The sequence below is a fragment of the Elgaria multicarinata genome, chromosome 21 (genome assembly GCF_023053635.1).
Source record: "Elgaria multicarinata webbii isolate HBS135686 ecotype San Diego chromosome 21, rElgMul1.1.pri, whole genome shotgun sequence".
NCBI classification, from domain to species: Eukaryota; Metazoa; Chordata; class Lepidosauria; order Squamata; family Anguidae; genus Elgaria; species Elgaria multicarinata.
In genome coordinates this window covers 16,693,949-16,709,906 of record NC_086191.1, presented here as the reverse complement: position 1 = coordinate 16,709,906, position 15,958 = coordinate 16,693,949, and the positions used below count along the sequence as shown (strand labels likewise).

Sequence of the window (15,958 nt, the reverse complement as noted above, 5' to 3'; positions counted from 1 at the left end):
AGCCAATGCAAGCGGGCTAGAATCCGTGTTATATGCTCAGACCTCCCTATCCCAGCTATCAATCTGGCTGCCGCATTTTGCACAAGCTGCAGCTTCCGAACCATCTTCAAAGGCTGCCCCATGTAGAGGGCATTGCAGTAATCTAATTTGGAGGTTAGCAAATAAATTAATAATAATAGGTTAATAATACATTTAAGCTCTGTTTAGCTGTTTGCATCTATTTGACAATATTGTCATGGGTTATATTTGGAGAGCAGACGAGTATGTATACATTTGAATTTTTGTATGATTTTAGTAAGACAATTTCCTACATTTTAATACACGCACACAAACCCTGAACTTTGCAATCCTCTTTGGATGGTGAGGGAGGGCTTGTCAACCTCTCTTTTCAGAAGCACACATGCAGCAAGGTGTACAAAATTATGCATGGAATTGAGAATGTGGATAGGGAGACATTTTTCTCCCTCTCTCAGAATACTAGAATCCATGAAGCTGATTGATGGGAGATCCAGGACAAATAAAAAGAAGTACTTCTTCAAACAGCACATAGTTAAATTATGTGAATGTTATTTTAATATTGTATTGGTTTTATATGCTCTTGTAACTAATTTTATGTATTACATTTTATTTAGTGTTGTTCCCTGCCTTGATTGAGAGGGAGAGACGGGTAATAAATAAATATTATTATTATTATTATGGAACTCACTACCACAAGATGTAGTGATGGCCACCAATTTGGATGGCTTTAAAAGGGGGTTGATAAATTCTTGGAGGCGAAGGCTGTCAATGGCTACCCGACCTGACATCCATGTTCAGAACCGAATGGAAACCTTTTATAGACTTTCTGCAGGATCTAGAAAATAATGATTTATCTGTGGATTCAATGAATAAACTTTAAGATAAAAGAGGGGAATTTTGTCTTTTGTAATGATAGAGCAAGAGAAAATATCATTACGTATTTTTGCTGTGGAGAGAATTGGACGCCTATCCTAATTTTGTATGTGGTTTATGGTTTGTGTTTTCTCTATTTGTCTCACTTTGCATACGTGTTTGTTAGACTATGTTTTGAAATAATAATAAAAGTATTACGAAAAATAAAGGAAGCTAGTTCCCAGTTGGTAAACTTAACAAAATGATGTTTAAGTGTCAATCAGAAATGGCAGCGGCGACGGCTGAGCCCAATCGCGAACGCCTGGAGGCGGGACCTTCTCCCCCCCCCCCCGTGCGAGGGGGAAGGGCGCGGCCTGAAGTGAGTGGGTGGGGCCTGCTCGGGAGCGCGGGAAGGGGGCCGGCCAATGGGCGGGCCCTGCTGGTGCAGGCGCTGGCCAATGGGGAGGGGAGGGGGCGTGGCGGCGATTCCAGAGAGTTCCTAGAAGTGAAGGAGGCAGGAAGGAGGCCGCAGCGCTGAAGGGTGAGTGGCTCCTCGGACGCCTGGGTCCCCTCCCTCTCCCCCCCCATGCAAGTAGCCTCTGCTCTGCCGTGCCTCGGACGCCTGGGTCCTTTCACCCCTCTCCGGAAGTTGGTGGGGGGAGGGGCGCCTCCCCTTGCCTCGGACGCCTGGGTCCCCCCCTTAAGCCCGACCCGGACACCTGGGTCCCCTCCGCCTCCTCCGCGCATGAAGGATGCGGCCCTCTTGCGCGCCTCCTGCCCTTGCGCGTGTGCTTGTTCCAGCCTTGCTTCTGCGGAGACCCCCCCTCTAGCTGCTGGGCATTCCCCCAGCCTGGAATCTGTCACGGGGAGACAGGGGGCAAAGCAGCGCAGCAAGGCTCCTCCTGGGTCGGCCTGCTTCTCCGCCCCCCCCCCCGGTGCTAGGTGGCTGACCCCCCTTTCCCTCGGACACCTGGGTCCTTTCTGCCCCCTGCGCCCTCCAGCCCTGCGCTTGGGCACCCTTGGGGGACGGGGGGGGGAGCGTTTAAGTCCATTGCTGCCAGTAAAGGCCAGTATCCCTCTAGTGGAGTTGCTGTGCGCGAGCCTCTCCCTAAGGGGTGGGGTGGGGGGCTTGTCTTGTCACTGGCTCCCCTGGCGCTGGAGAGGGCCGGATCCTTAGGTGGCCCCTTCCCCCTGTTACGGGAGTGGCAGCAGCCACCCCACCCCACCCCACACATGCACACACCCTTTCAGGCTGGCTTCTCTAAGGCCTCTTGGCTTCTGCCTCTTGCCAAGACCTTCCCATGGGAGGCGAAAGAGACTGACCCCGGATCGTCTGTCCACGGGGGTCCCGTTCCCTACCCCTCCACGCAGGCCAACCGTAGGATGGTAACTGAGCAAACAGAATGGAATCCGGACGGGTGAGGGAGGCTTGTTATGGGAGTAGCAGCCTTCTCTCTGTGTGTGTCTTTCTCTTTCTCTGCTTTCCTAATTCCCCTTGTCCTGAATTGATGCTGACTAGATTGGATTGCGGCAGCTAATTTCACTTCTGAGGAAAACTACAACCACTTCTGCTTTTTTTTTAAAAAAAGCTACCATTTTACATGCAAAGTAATATTGTGTAATGGAACAACACATACAGGTTGCACAACAGTTCCATGAATGGTCCAGCCCTCGAAGGAACTGTGTGTTATGACAATGACGCTACACCATCGAAGGCAGGCATGCAGCTCTGGTCGCCCGTGGGAGCTTGTTATGGCAGCGTTTGAAGGGCTGCAAGGCCCGGTTCAGCCAAGCCCGTGGCGGGACAAGGGGGAGGAAAATGGGAGTGCGATATTCCGTGGCCGTTCCACAAGACTGCCTCTAGGAAGCCTTTGTCTACACCCAGCCCCTAAGAGGTCCTCCGCTCTCTCCTTCCAGGATGGAGGGTCAGGACCCCTCTCCAGCAAGAGGGCGGATGAAGCCCCCCAAAGCAAATAGGATGTGGGGGGGACTCTAGGGTGAACTCAATGGAGGCGCCAGTCAGAGGCACGTTGGATAGGGAGAGTTGCTGCCATTTGTGTGTTGGGGCTCTTTAGAACCTGTTCCTCTTTGTGCCATTAATTTGAAAAGTTCAGTGAAACTGAGGACACCAAGTGCTGGTTGTTGTTTGTTAAAAAAAAAAGGGGTGGGGAAGCCCTGTCCTGCATTTTAGTAGCTTTGTTGTGGAACTTGATCAGCTCCTGAAATCTGCAGCGTCTCAGCTTTAATTTACAACATGCCCTGAAGATGCTGGCCTGCCCGCTGCCATGTATAGCACAACTTTTGGTGTGGGGCTGCATTCCTGGCGCCTGCCCATGGAGTGCCTCTGCTCTTCAGGAGAAAACCAACCAGGCTGGTCAGTGTCACGCCCTGCTTTGCCTGGGAGATCAAAGGCTCTTTCTGACCTCCTCGTGCAACTTACAAGCTTTTTTTTGCTGAGTTCAGTTTCTTGCTTATTCAGGATAATCTTGGAGTTATCCTGGGAAGTAGGTTTTTTCCCACCCCAGGTGTCTCCCACGAGTCTCCCCTTGCCTGGGGTGCCACATGGCTTCCTTGTTAGAGTTATGCCGCAATTCTGCAAGTCTGGACTTTGATGGACTCTTTTAACTTCTGGATTCTATGTGGAGTCACGTAGGATACTGCCTTAGACTGAGTCGGACCTTTTATCCGTCTGGCCTAGTATTGTTGGCTTTTGCTAGCTGCGGTGACTATCCAGGGTTTCAGACAATAATTTTTCCTCGAGCTGAGGATTGAACTTTGGGCCTTCTGCACGCGCACAGGGGCTTTACTACTGATGCACGGCCTCTCCCCAAAGACAAAGCAATGGAAAAATTAAAATACAGGTGTAGGGAGAAAGATGGGCTGACAAAAGTGAAAGCGGGAGGCTGACCGGAGTACTCTGGAGTACTTCAGATCCCTTGGGGGAAGTGACCGGCCTGCTCTTACCTCTGGCTTTGTAAATTGCAGCCTGCCTGGTCGCCTGTGTCAGGTAAGAATCCCCTCCAAGCAGGGCAGAAATTGTACATTCGTGGACTGGCTTCCTTTTCCCCTTGCAGGCCATGCGTGTGCCCTGAATGACTTGCGTGGCTGACGTGGCTGTCTGTTGGCTGGTGGCTCATGCTAAGCGGCCCCTGTTCTTGGGCCCATGGCTCTGTTCACCCAAAGGGTCTCTGCCTTGTCTCTAGCAGTAATTGTGGCAAGCCACGGGTGGGCACTGTCGTTGAAAGCCTCGCCAACGAAGCACCACGTGATGCCTCTGTGTGTGTCTGTCAGTCTTGGCTTTCTGAGACAGGGAGATGGGGGAGGCTGTCGTAATCGGCCCACACTAGCTTTTGATCTGGTGGTGGTGGGGCTGCTGAATGAGTCCCCCTCCTGCTTGCCATCAGGAATGAGCTGGGTTCTGTAGAACTCCTCCTCCTTGTATTGGCTGAGTTCCTGTTTGGCATCTTCCGCACCTTTCCTCAAAGAGCAGAAGGAAGATGCTAATATCTTGGCAACACATTAAACATCTCAAGATGGCTCTTCCACTTGTTGGCAACGCGCTTAAATCACATTCCAAGGGTTGAGGCCGCGTGGCGGGGTCCCACCAGGGCTTTCTGGGAGCTGCCAAGCTTCCTTGCGCGCCTCGGAGCCCAAGCGGCATCAAAGGGCCTCTGAGCTGCCTTGCAGGATCAGGCAGTTCTTGAGGTTTGCTTCCTGCAACCTGTTGCAGTTCCAGGCTGCTCTTGGGCAAGGCTGTTGCCTGGGAGTTTTCCCTGCTCAGCTGCCTGCCTGGGTCCTTGCAAAACAGCTGACGGGGCGGTTCCACGCTGCGATGCTTCTCCTCACTTGCTTCCCATTATTCATCCTGGATTTGTTACAGAGCTAAAGAGTTTGTTTAATGGCAGGAATTCACACAGAGTAGTAATGTAGGTTGGAGAGGCTGCTGTCCAGCTTAGCACTTCTAGTGGACGGTGTTTAAAGCCTCTGCTAAGGAGCAGAAGGGCTGTGGAGGTGCTGTGCTATAGTGACCACATCTGTGGCTCCATCGTGATGTGCAGTGGTCCAGGATAGGCAGAAGAGGGAGGTGCAGCATGACCGGTTAGCTTCACAGTATCACTTGGCTGGATGTGGCTCCTATGGGAGGTCTTCTAGAACATCGCCGATGCTTCAGGCCAGTTTCTTAAGCAAGCGCTCTTGGCAGGGGGGTCTGGGGAGAGGTCCTGCCCCACCAACCTCCTTCCGTTGCCGGCTTAGAGGTACAACCAGGGAGGTTACGAAGGCTTCTAGGAATCCGTGGGTCCCTCCAGACCATAGAATCATAGAATAGCAGAGTTGGAAGGGGCCTACAAGGCCATCGAGTCCAACCCCCTCCTCAATGCAGGAATCCACCCTAAAGCATCCCTGACAGATGGTTGTCCAGCTGCCTCTTGAAGGCCTCTACTGTGGGAGAGACCACAACCTCCCTAGGTCACTGGTTTCATTGTCGTACTGCTCTAACAGTCAGGAAGTTTTTCCTGATGTCCAGCCGGAATCTGGCTTCCTGTCACTTGAGCCCATTGTTCTGTGTCCTGCACTCTGGGATGATCGAGAAGAGATCCTGGCCCTCCTCTGTGTGACAACCTTTCAAGTATTTGAAGAGCACTGTCATGTCTCCTCTCAGCCTTCTCTTCTCCAGGCTAAACATGCCCAGTTCTTTCAGTCTCTCTTCATAGGGCTTTGTTTCCAGACCCCTGATCATCCTGGTTGCCCTCCAGTTCCCACCAGCTTCTGCCGCCACGGCCATTGGGGTTAGGGATGCTGGGAATTGTAGTCCAGAACATCTGGAGGGCAACAGGGGTTGTGGACACTGATGGTGGTGATGCCTTCAGGCAGAGGCCGTACCCAGGCCTACGTGGGGATTCCAGAAACTGGATCTGGGACCGTCTGGCTAAAGCGCCACAGCGCAGCTGCTGAACTTCGTCCCATCCCTGCAGTGAGGCTTCTAATGGGAGAGGGAGAGAATTGGGCATCATTCGGATGTGTTTCCCACGTCGTCTGTGGGAGAGGGTGAAACCAGTAGATTCCCAGGTCGAAGGGATGACCTGGATGAAGACTCCGTTCTCTGCAGGGCCCTTGGTGTGTGTGATGTTGGTGTTGGTGAGGCTGGTAAGCAAAAGGTTGCCCTGGACTGAGGGTCGGGCTAAAGCCCTCTCTGGCATTGGAGAAGGCCGCTGTGCCTCGTGAACTGGCTTGTGAGCAGCAGGGAACAATCAGAGTTTTAAGAGAAGGGAGGCAGCCACAGCGATGCAGAGGAGGAGGATCACAGAATCACAGAATCATTGAGAAACAGGCGGCAGCTAGAAAGGACAGACGTCGAAAGAGAGGGGAAAGTAGGGCAAGAGAGAAGGAGCCTGCCTGGCCTGTGCTTTGGCTGCTGCTGCTGCCACTTGTGCCGCCACCGCCTCCTCCTCCCCCTCCACGCCACGCCCTGCAGGGCTTACGAGGCGCACACGCTCATCCTGTGAGGCAGGCCGGGTAATAAGCACCTTGGGAGTGGGACGCGCCCCCACGCCCTCCTGCCGGCTTCCTTGCAGCTCAGCACAGGGCCAGGCACTCGGATGAGGTGGCCGCGGAGTCTGGGTCTCGGCCAAAAGCAGCTCCTGCCGGCAGTGTTTCCTGGGCAGGAGCTTGGTTGGATGCTTGTCTGGGCTTTCTGTGAGGAGGGGAGCGCCACATCGCGGTGAGCGTGGGTCTCCGGAAGGACACGGAGCAGGTCCAGACCAGCCGCTGCTGCTGCTACTTCGAGTGAGGCTTTAGACGGCAGTTTTCTTCGGGCGTCAGCTGACTTTTGCTCTTGGATGTTCATTTTCCTTTTCCAGAAGTAGCCGGCAGCTTTGGCTTTTAATGTGGTGGCTGTTCTTAACACGTGGGCTGCTTGGCTGTGTTTGTGAAGAGGGGTGGGGTGGGGTGAATCTCTCAGCTTTGACTGAGCCAGGGTTTGGCTCAGCCGCCTAAAGCTCCGGGACTCCGACCACTGAGCTGCCTTTCCCTTTCCCCACCCCAGTGCACCCACGAGGAAAGATGGTGAAAGAAACTGGGTACTACGACCTGCTGGGCGTCAAGCCCTGTGCCACGATGGAAGAGATCAAGCGCGCCTATCGACGGCTGGCCCTGAGGTATCACCCGGACAAGAACCCCAGCGAGGGGGACCGGGTAGGTGCCGAGGAGGAGGAGGAGGAGGAGGAGGAGGAGGAAGGACGATGACGTGTCAGCAGGCTGGGTGGGGGTGTGTGGCTGCTCAAGGTGCATTAATGCCTCCCTCTCCTCCGTCCCCCTGTCCAGTTCAAGCAGATCTCGCAGGCCTACGAAGTATTGTCGGATCAACACAAGCGGTCGCTGTATGATCGTGGCGGGGAGCGGGCCATGAAGGAAGGGGGCTTGGGGGGCAGAGGAGGTTTCGGGCCCCCCATGGACATCTTCGACCTGTTCTTTGGAGGAGGGGGCCGCGCTCACGGACCCCGGGTGGAGAGGAGAGGTACGTGGGTGCCGAGGAAGGGAAGGGGGCAGGCTGAGTGAAGTCAGCTCTGCGAGGGGGGTGGGGGTGGGGGGTGTCTTTCTGAGATTCTGGTGCTGCACTTGGCTAGCGGGGAGACGGCGTTTGGTCGACAGATCACAGAAGACTGCTGGCCTCCTTGACCCACTGGGGAGATGCGTGTCCTGTGCTGCTTGTGGGGTTCCTGTCGGCATCTGTGCGGCCACTGTGTGAACAGATCGCTGGGCTAGATGGACCTTTAGCCCAGACCCAGCTTCTGGGCTCTCTTGACGTGGTCTGTTTACCTGCTTGAGGAGTCGGCCTCTTGCTGAGAAGCTGTATTTAGAGGAAGGAGCTTTGGCTTCTCTCCTTGGCTTCCCTGCTTATTAAAGCGTCACACCCCATGTGATGACTGAGCAAGTCACGTGATGCCCCTGTTGTGGCTTTTGGCGTTGGGTGTGGGCAGCGGCCGTAAAAAGGTGGCGGGCGCTGCACACACCCCTAAAAGTGGCACAGTTCTCTTCGGAAGGTACAGAGTTAGGGTGGGGAATCTTTCAAAACAAAATCAGGCCACGAGGGTCGGTCCCGTGTGCCCTGGCACGCCTAGAAGTATCCTGCTTTCTCTCAGAGAGAATGCCTCAAAGAGGGGTGGAACAGGCCCCTTCTTGCTCCATCTCTCTGGCGCAGGAGGACCAGAAGAAGAAGAACACTGGGGCGGGGGGGGGGGGGAATCGAATTAATTTCAGCCCAATGAGGGAGCTCAGCTTCAGCTAGTGTGGCGGGCTGGTGTTCACCTTTGAACCGAGGGCGAGGTGGGGGGGAGTCAACCGTGTCGGTGCAGAGCTGGGGCGCGCGTGGTGTGGGCTGTGCTCTCTTTGGGGGGCTGGCTCTGAGGGAGGAGATCCTGTAGCACATGGGAGGGCGCTGTGTTTTCTCGTAGGCCTTCCAGAGTCAAGGCGTGGCCCTCCTTGCCTGCCCCAGATTCCAGCGGCTCCAATAATTGCAGCGTTCGCCGTGCCCCACCCACCCCAATCCCTTCTCTCGCTCCCCACATCCCAGTCAAAATGCTGCTGGCTCAGGCGCTTGGAATCCTTCGCCTGCTGCGTCACAGGCCTGAGTAACACCCCTAAAAATGAGCGTCTTCCTGCCTCTGGGGAGTTTGCAGTCTTGCCGTTCGCTTGAGCGGTTGATCTGGTCAGGCCTCTCAGGGCAGGCCTGGGTGGCCTGGGAGCCCCTCTCTGGCCCCAGCACACATTTCTGTCCTAGCGTTATTTGGAGCGTGGGAAATGCCTCTCCAGACGTTGTGTCTGGAGGGTTTTTTGCCATCCCTGTAGCAGCTGCTGCTGTTACTCTTTCCCAAAGGAGCGGTCAAGGGGTTCACCTGAGGATACTGCTGGGTGTGAGGCGGGGGGCTGAATGGACCTGGAACAGGGTCTCCTTTGCACAGGCCCCCTGCATGGCCACATCCTGTCTCTTGGTCTTGCTGACGGGACAGGATGTCAAGAACTGGCTTATGCAGAGAGGTTGACAGGCTGTTTATGCCGCAGAGGCGTTAGTTTTGCCTGCTAAGAAGGGATCCTGAGCTCCTCTTCCGTGGTACATTTAAAACCTGCCCAGCTGCCCCAGAGTAGCTTGTTCAGTCAGCAGCAGGAGGCATCTGCTGAGTCTTCCCTTTGGTCTCCCACTTTCAGGAAAGACGGCCGTCCACCAGTTGTCTGTGACCTTAGAGGACCTCTATAATGGCGCTACTCGAAAGCTCTCCTTGCAGAAGAACGTCATTTGCAGAAGCTGTGGGGGTAAGCGCAGAGGGGCCAGATATGGGGAGAAGTTCTCGCGTGTCTTTCTTTGCCTGGAGAGCAGCTGCCCGTCAGAGGCAGGAGAGACGAGCGTGGGCTAGAGGGGCCCTGATCTGACCTGGCAGGAGGCAGCTTGCAGGCGGCCTCCCCTTTGAGCCTGTCCTGTCCCTGGGCTCCTGGCGAGGCGTGTGTCTGTCCCTTTCCAGGCCGTGGAGGCAGAGAAGGCCTCGACACGAGGTGCTCCAAGTGCCACGGCTCTGGCGTGGAGGTCATCATGCACCAGCTGGGGCCAAACGTGGTCCACCACATCCAGACGATGTGCTCACAGTGCCAGGGGCAAGGGGAGTGGATGCGGCCCCTGGACCGTTGCCTCACCTGCAACGGCAGGAAAGTCACCCGCGAAAAGAAGGTCCTCAACGTTCACCTGGATAAAGGTGAGCTGAAGAGCCGGGGGGGGGGGGGGGAGGCGTGTCGGTGGGAGGGGACGCCCCCACCTCTGCATCCTCTTGCCAGGGACAGGGCTGGGGATGATGGGTGTGGGCCTGAGTGGCTCGCTTTGGGGATGGGCTTGCCTCCCCCCTGCCTCCCCCTCTCCGGCACACCTTCTGTGTAGTAACTCAGTTTTGGGTTTTTGCAGTTCTTTTCGTGCAGTGGGGGTGGGGTCACCACAAGCCAAACTGTACACAACACAAACTCTGAAAGCACAATGGAGCCACGTCATTTTGATCCCCCCCCCCCACGGGGCTTAATCAGACCTAATGCAAAGGGAGAGAGAAAGGCCAGTGCGTCCTTAGTGCCTGCAGGGAGTGGCCCCCGTTCGCTGCGCTTGACGCATCCAGGCAGGAAACGTATTGACTAGTGCAGGGTGTGGGCTGCCTTGAGGTGATGGATCCAAGCCTCCGCAGTCTTGCAGTACGCCCCTCAACAAGGGCCCTTCTCTCCCCATCTCCGCTGCACCCCCAAGACATCCCTGGACCACGGAGGACTGTGCTCCATGTAGGAGTTCTTTGCCTGCTTCATCCTGCTGTACGGGGGTGGGTGGGTGGGAATCCCGGGGCGTTTTGGCCACCCTCGGGCTGCTGTGAGGGGAGAGATGGTGCCAGTGGCCCTCTGGCTCCCCATTTCACCTGCCCCATGCTGATGAGAGCGGAGCAGGGAGGGAGCCCTCCGCCCAGAACCCTGCCGGAGGGCCGGCTTGCGTGGTGCCACAACCGGCCGCGGTGTTGGTCTCGCAGGCATGGCCGACAGGCAGAAGATCACCTTCCACCAGGAGGGCGACCAGGTCCCCGGCTTCGAGCCCGGAGACATCGTCATCGTCCTGGACCAGAAGCCGCACCCCGTCTTCCAGCGCCGGGGCAACGACCTCATCATCAAGAGGGAAGTGGCGCTGGTGGACGCCCTGTGCGGCTGCAAGCAGGTCGTTCAGACGCTCGACAACCGGAGGCTGCTGGTCTCCTCGCGGCCAGGTGAGGGAGCTGGGAGGGCAGCGGCAGGGGTCAGGGCCTGGGCCTGGGGAAAGAGCAGCCCCTCGTAGCCACTGGGCTCCTTCTCGGCAGAGGCGGCAATTAACTGGAGCCAACTCAGCAGAGCTGAAGGTGCTGCTGTGGGCGGTGTGTGTGTGGTGTGTGTGTCTTGCTTGACATCTGTCCGGCCCCGTCTCTTGTCTCTCGAGCTGGGTCTTCCGGGCTGTCTGACGCAGTGTGTGTGCTGAGAGGCAGAGCGTGCCCCGTGCGCTGCTGCGTTTGGGTCGTTGCTGCTCCTTCATTGCCGTCTCTGCTCTGCTCCTCAGGGACCATCATCAAACCAGGGGATGTGAGGTGCATCCCCAACGAAGGGATGCCTGTCTATCGGAGCTCGACCCAGAGGGGGAAGCTGATCATTCACTTCCAGGTACTGAAGCACACACACATACACACACACACACACACACAGCAGGACTGGAGCGCCAACCAGCGCAACACTCAACTAGAGAGGAGCCTTGGGAGGCCCGGCGGGGGTGGGGGCGCAGGGTCCCTGCTCCGCCTGTTCGTAACCCGCCTGGCCTCAGGTTTGAAGCAGCCCCTGTGTCGGCAGCCTTGGGATGCCAGGAATCACATCTTTCCTCCTCTTTCGCCGCTGTGTTTTCATATGATCGGGAAGCTGAAAAATAGGCATGCCGTGAACAAGCTGGCCTTCTCGGGTGTCGCAAGGGGCCTTGTTGTTTGGGCTTGAATGGGAGCCCGGGGGTGGGGTGGGGTGGGGGGCTGCTGGGGGTCTCGGCAGCTGCCCGTGGGGGACCTGGCATGTCGTGTGGTGAGACCGAGGGGCTTCCCTCACGGACAAGGAAGGTCTGGGCACCTGGCTGGCCAGGAAGTGGCGGAGATCCGCCTGCGCTCCGCGGTGCTTTTCGGGAGGGAGCCCTCCGGTCACGCGTCCCCCCTCGCTTTCCTGCCCCAGGTGAAGTTCCCAGAGCCCGGCTGGCTGCCCAACCACCAGCTCCGTCAGTTCCAAGCCTTCTTCCCCCACCGCGAAGAGGTCATGGCCACCGAAGACACGGAAGAGGTGGAGCTGAGGGAGTATTTCCCCCAGCCGGATTTTGGCGGGAGGCGCTTCCCTGGCGAGGTCTACCACGAGGATGACTTTGAAGACCCCATGCGGCACAACGTCCAGTGCCACACGTCGTAGCACCACAGGCTGAGCCCACGTGTGGCCTTCCGGGGGGGGGGGAGGGGAACTCGGCTGCCCGGAGGGAGCAAGTGCGCAGGACAGCCACTGCCTTGCTCTGAAGCCCTCTGCGAGAGCAGGGGCAGGGGGCGGGGAGGGTCTACGCCTTGGCAGCCACCACCCAAAGAGAGGCGCAGGGGGGTTCCTGGCCTCCAGTGCCGCCCCGGGCTCACCACCACTCCCACCTGCTTCCCCCCTCCCACCAAGGATACGTTGGGGTGCTCCGTGGAGCGGGTGCTGGACCTAGAGAAGCCACAGAGAGCTGTGTGTTCTGGAATGCTGCGCTAGAGATACCACACCCACACACCCAGGCCTGCTGGAGCCAGAAACGGCGGCAGAGACGTTTCCCTGGCATACCTCTCCGCTTCCGAAGGCAGAACAGGGTTGTTTCATGGGATCTCCGTTTCAGAATAAGAAAAGGAGGGTTCTGTGGCCAGCCAATTCCCACTCACTCCATGCTGGCTCTGCATCCATTCTCTCGCACTGCCTTTGCAGGGTTTGCTTCTTCGGGGTCTGCTGGGCCTTGCTGTGTAGAAGGTGGGGCAGGTCCTGGGTGGCTCTGGGAGAGGTGGGTGGTGGTGGTGGGGGGGGGGGGGCGGCAGCCCTCTCCTGCAGTTTCTGAAGCCTTTTGCAAAGGCCATCGGCCAAACCGCTCTGGAGAAGCTGTGAGGCCTGGAAGGACGGAGCTCGGCTTCTCCCAGGGCTGCAGGCCGCTCCGCTCGTAGCAGCCCTCCGTCGGCTGTGGCTCTTGAGCTGCAGAAGGGCGTGCTGGGGGCGGGCCTGCCGCCTTCCTGCTCTCATGGGCAGGGGCCAGCAAGGAAACCTCCCTGCTGTGCTGCAGAGGGCTCTAGGCTTCTGCCCACCCGCTGCCTGCTCGCCAAGCCAATGCCCCGCCCGGACGTGCTCTGGTGGGCGAAGGGGCTGGTGAGCCCAGCCCCCGGCCTCACCCCTTGTATTTCCTTCTGATTGTCGTGTGTGCACACATGGGCTGGTGGGAAGCTCTGAGCAGCTGGGTCCCTGATGCAGCCTATGGCAAGGACGGGGCTCTGTAAGGCACACGTGTGCACACACACACACACACACACACACACACACACACACACACACGGGGAATTGGACTGCCCTGCCCCGGAGAGTTTCCTGGGGTGGGTGGGTGAAACGTGACCAAAGTGTTTTGATGGAAGTGACTGTGTGGATAATTGCAGGCTTTTATTGCTCTAGATAATGTGTGCCTGTGATTTTAAGCATCCAGAGGGTTTTATAGTGAGGATTAACTTGTTTGCCCTCACTGTGATCCAGAGAGGCAGGTCGCTGCTGTTCCCATTTTACAGATGGGGAACTGAAAAATAGGGCTAGTGGAAGGTGGCCAGCTAGGTCTCCGTCGCAGAGGAAAGGGGACTTTGTCCCCCACAAGCCTGTGTGAGGTTAGGGTTGGGGGGTTGGGGACAAGGGCTCAGGATCTCTGCTTGTCATTAAAGGGTGGAGCATAGTAGGAAGGCGCTGAGGATTTAAACCCAGAGGCACGTTCTAGGCCAAAAGGCAGCTGTTAGTAAGCCAGAGTTACCGAGGGAAAGAAAAGGAGCTGTTTCTAGTTCTGGCCCCCGAAGGCAGCCTTCCCGTGCCCTGGGCTGGGAAAAAGATAGCAGAAATGGCAGAACGTAGAGAAATGTTTCAAATCTAGTTGGTTTGCAGAATTTATACCAACTGCGGAATCCCATTTTTCTTGGCTCAGGATTTAATTTTTAAAAGGTGGAATCAATATACACAGTCCAGGCTGCGTTGGCAAGAAACCCCCCCCCACACACACCTCAGGTGCAAAGAGCGCCATGCAGAGGACGCTGGGTTAACATCAGGGCTCCCCCCCCCCCACCGCCCCCTCTGGCCTCCGGAGCTACTAACATCATGCAAAATCAAATGCAGTTGTGTAAAAAGACAACCAAGCAACATGAAACATTATCTGGTAATAGAATAATGACAGTAAACTCATCCATAAATGTTCAGCTCCATGCCTAAGAAAACACCGTGGCGTGTGCCTGCCTGCCTACCTGCCTCTGGAGCTCAGCCTGTGGGGGACGGGGGCGTCTCTGGCCTGCATCCGGCGTGAGCGTGAGGCAAAATCCATTCCACACCTGGCCACGGAGCAGCCGGGCCCTCCTGAAATTGGGCTTTCAACTGGGGAGCCTGGCTTTGCAGTTCTTGGTTAAAAAGCCCCACCAGCCTGTTGCTCCGGAAGAGCACGGAGGGAGCAGGGCCCTCTTGCCTCTGCCGCGGCGTGGCTTGAGCCCTGCTCTGGGAAGGCTTTTGCGCGTTTCCTAGGGGTGGGGTGGCTGCAGTGGGAATGGATCAGGCCCATTTTGTCCTGAAAGGATTCGTTCTCTCTTGCCATGGACTTGCAGCCTAAATTAGGCTTTGTAAAGTTGGCAGCGTATGCTAATTTTTTACATGCAGAAAGGGGGGGGGAGAGGAATCCGCCCCCATTAATTTATTTTTTAAAGTGGTTTTGACTCAGCATCTCTTTTGGCAATGCTTTGTAGGTGGAATTAAAATTAACTGTCAACATCTGAGAGAGGCTCTTGTGACTGTCCGTTTATTGCAACCAAAATCTCACCGAAGGATCGACACTGAACGAAAGGATGGTGTGGGTGAGCGCGTTGTGGGTGGGGGTGACCCTGTTTTACTCCTGGTTTTTGCGCTGTCTCTGACTTGTGCCCGAGGGGTCTTTGGCTCTGGCCAGCCCAGGTGAGGGGCTCCTGCAGTTCTCCTTTGCAGACCCCTCCCAGCCACGCGTGGAAAACGTGAGGATCCTGCAGGTCTTTTGAGGGCTGCAGAGCAAGGTGCCGGGTGGTTTGAAGTAGATGGGCAAAGGGTTTCTGACTCCCCGCTGCAGCAGCGACCAAATGGCCTCCCCAGCTCTGAATGACCCTACTGGAAATAAAAAAGGCTGGCGTGGATTCCTGTGTGAGCACCATTCCGTTCCGGGGCTCAGAATTCTTCCATTCTACAGCTCCCGTCTTTTGCGCCAGGCTCTGGTTGGTGGATCTCAGGGTTCTAGTAAAAACGCCAAGTAGACCCCTGCAAGCCTGACACTTGCCCAGCCCTGCTCTAGAAAAAGCCGGGACCCAAGGCTCACCACGGCCCCTGCAAGTGCTGCCCGTGGCCTCCGGAGGGCAGTGTCCGCTCAGCAAAGGCACAACAGCCCTGCCGAGTAGGCGCCAGTGTTGGTGCAGAACTTCCACTTGCCTCGCTGGGGGAGGTGGGGTGAGTGGGTCCGGGCTTAGAAACAGGACTGGCTGCTGCCTGTCCAAGGAAGACCATCGCGCTCAGTGAGGTGGGTTTTTTCCTCATTGCCCTGGCAGGCCTCGGAAGGCCCAGCTTGAGCTCTGCTGCTTAGCTCTTTGGCACTGTATGGTTGGCAGGGCAGAGACCTTTTGAATGCTGAAAAGCCTCCTGGGTGCTCCGTTCCCCCACTGAATAACCATGGGGCGAGGTGGGGGGACGCCTCTCCTTTTCCACTGCCTGACTCTGTTTGCTCACATACCTCTCATCAAATTGTCATGGCTTTCCCTGGAGAAGGGATTATTCCAAGCCCCGTGAGAGAATCGCTTGGGATGTCCCTGAGGAGGAGGAAGAGGAGGAGGAAGCTGGTGCTGGCAAGCAGGGCTGGTGCAACCGGAGCCCTGCTGCTCTGAATGGCCCAGAATCCCTCGGGGAGGGTTAGGGTCCCCACCCGGCCCCCTCCACCCACCCCCTTGTGCCACGCTCCCTTCCGCCTTTCCCAACCCAAGCTCCCCTTCTGGCACAGGCAGGTCACCCAGGGAAGCTGTGGGTAGGACCGGCTGCTTCCCTCCCCTGCTCTTGGGCAACCTGAAACCCCAGACTTCCTGGTGATGCTCCAGCCGCCCGGTTGCTGCCTGCAGCCTGAGGCCCTTCTGGTCTGCCTGACAAGTTCTGTGCGATGCAAAGCTGTGACCTGGGCTGGGAGTGGAGCAGGGGAGCCTCCCTTGGCAGAGGCTGTGCAGGCACCTGAGACCCACCTGTCCCCGTCAAGTGTGCACCTCCGCCTACGGTGAGATCAGCG

The 15,958-nt window shown here is 56.9% G+C and overlaps 1 protein-coding gene across 2 annotated transcripts; it reads left to right on the top strand.

Moving 5' to 3' along the window:
• The first annotated feature begins 1,375 nt into the window (after positions 1 to 1,375).
• LOC134412135 (dnaJ homolog subfamily A member 1-like) lies at positions 1,376 to 14,444 on the top strand. Of its 2 annotated transcripts, none has more exons than XM_063145943.1 (8): positions 1,376 to 1,411; positions 6,914 to 7,062; positions 7,192 to 7,384; positions 9,073 to 9,177; positions 9,384 to 9,611; positions 10,413 to 10,643; positions 10,967 to 11,067; positions 11,614 to 14,444. In XM_063145943.1, exons 2-8 carry the CDS (start codon positions 6,931 to 6,933, stop codon positions 11,839 to 11,841), a joined length of 1,218 nt encoding a protein of 405 aa, XP_063002013.1. In that variant the 5' UTR covers positions 1,376 to 1,411; positions 6,914 to 6,930; the 3' UTR covers positions 11,842 to 14,444. The 2 variants fall into 2 exon arrangements, with proteins under 2 accessions (XP_063002013.1, XP_063002012.1); XM_063145942.1 differs by lacking the exon at positions 1,376 to 1,411 and adding an exon at positions 6,577 to 6,654.
• Positions 14,445 to 15,958: the final 1,514 nt, after the last annotated feature.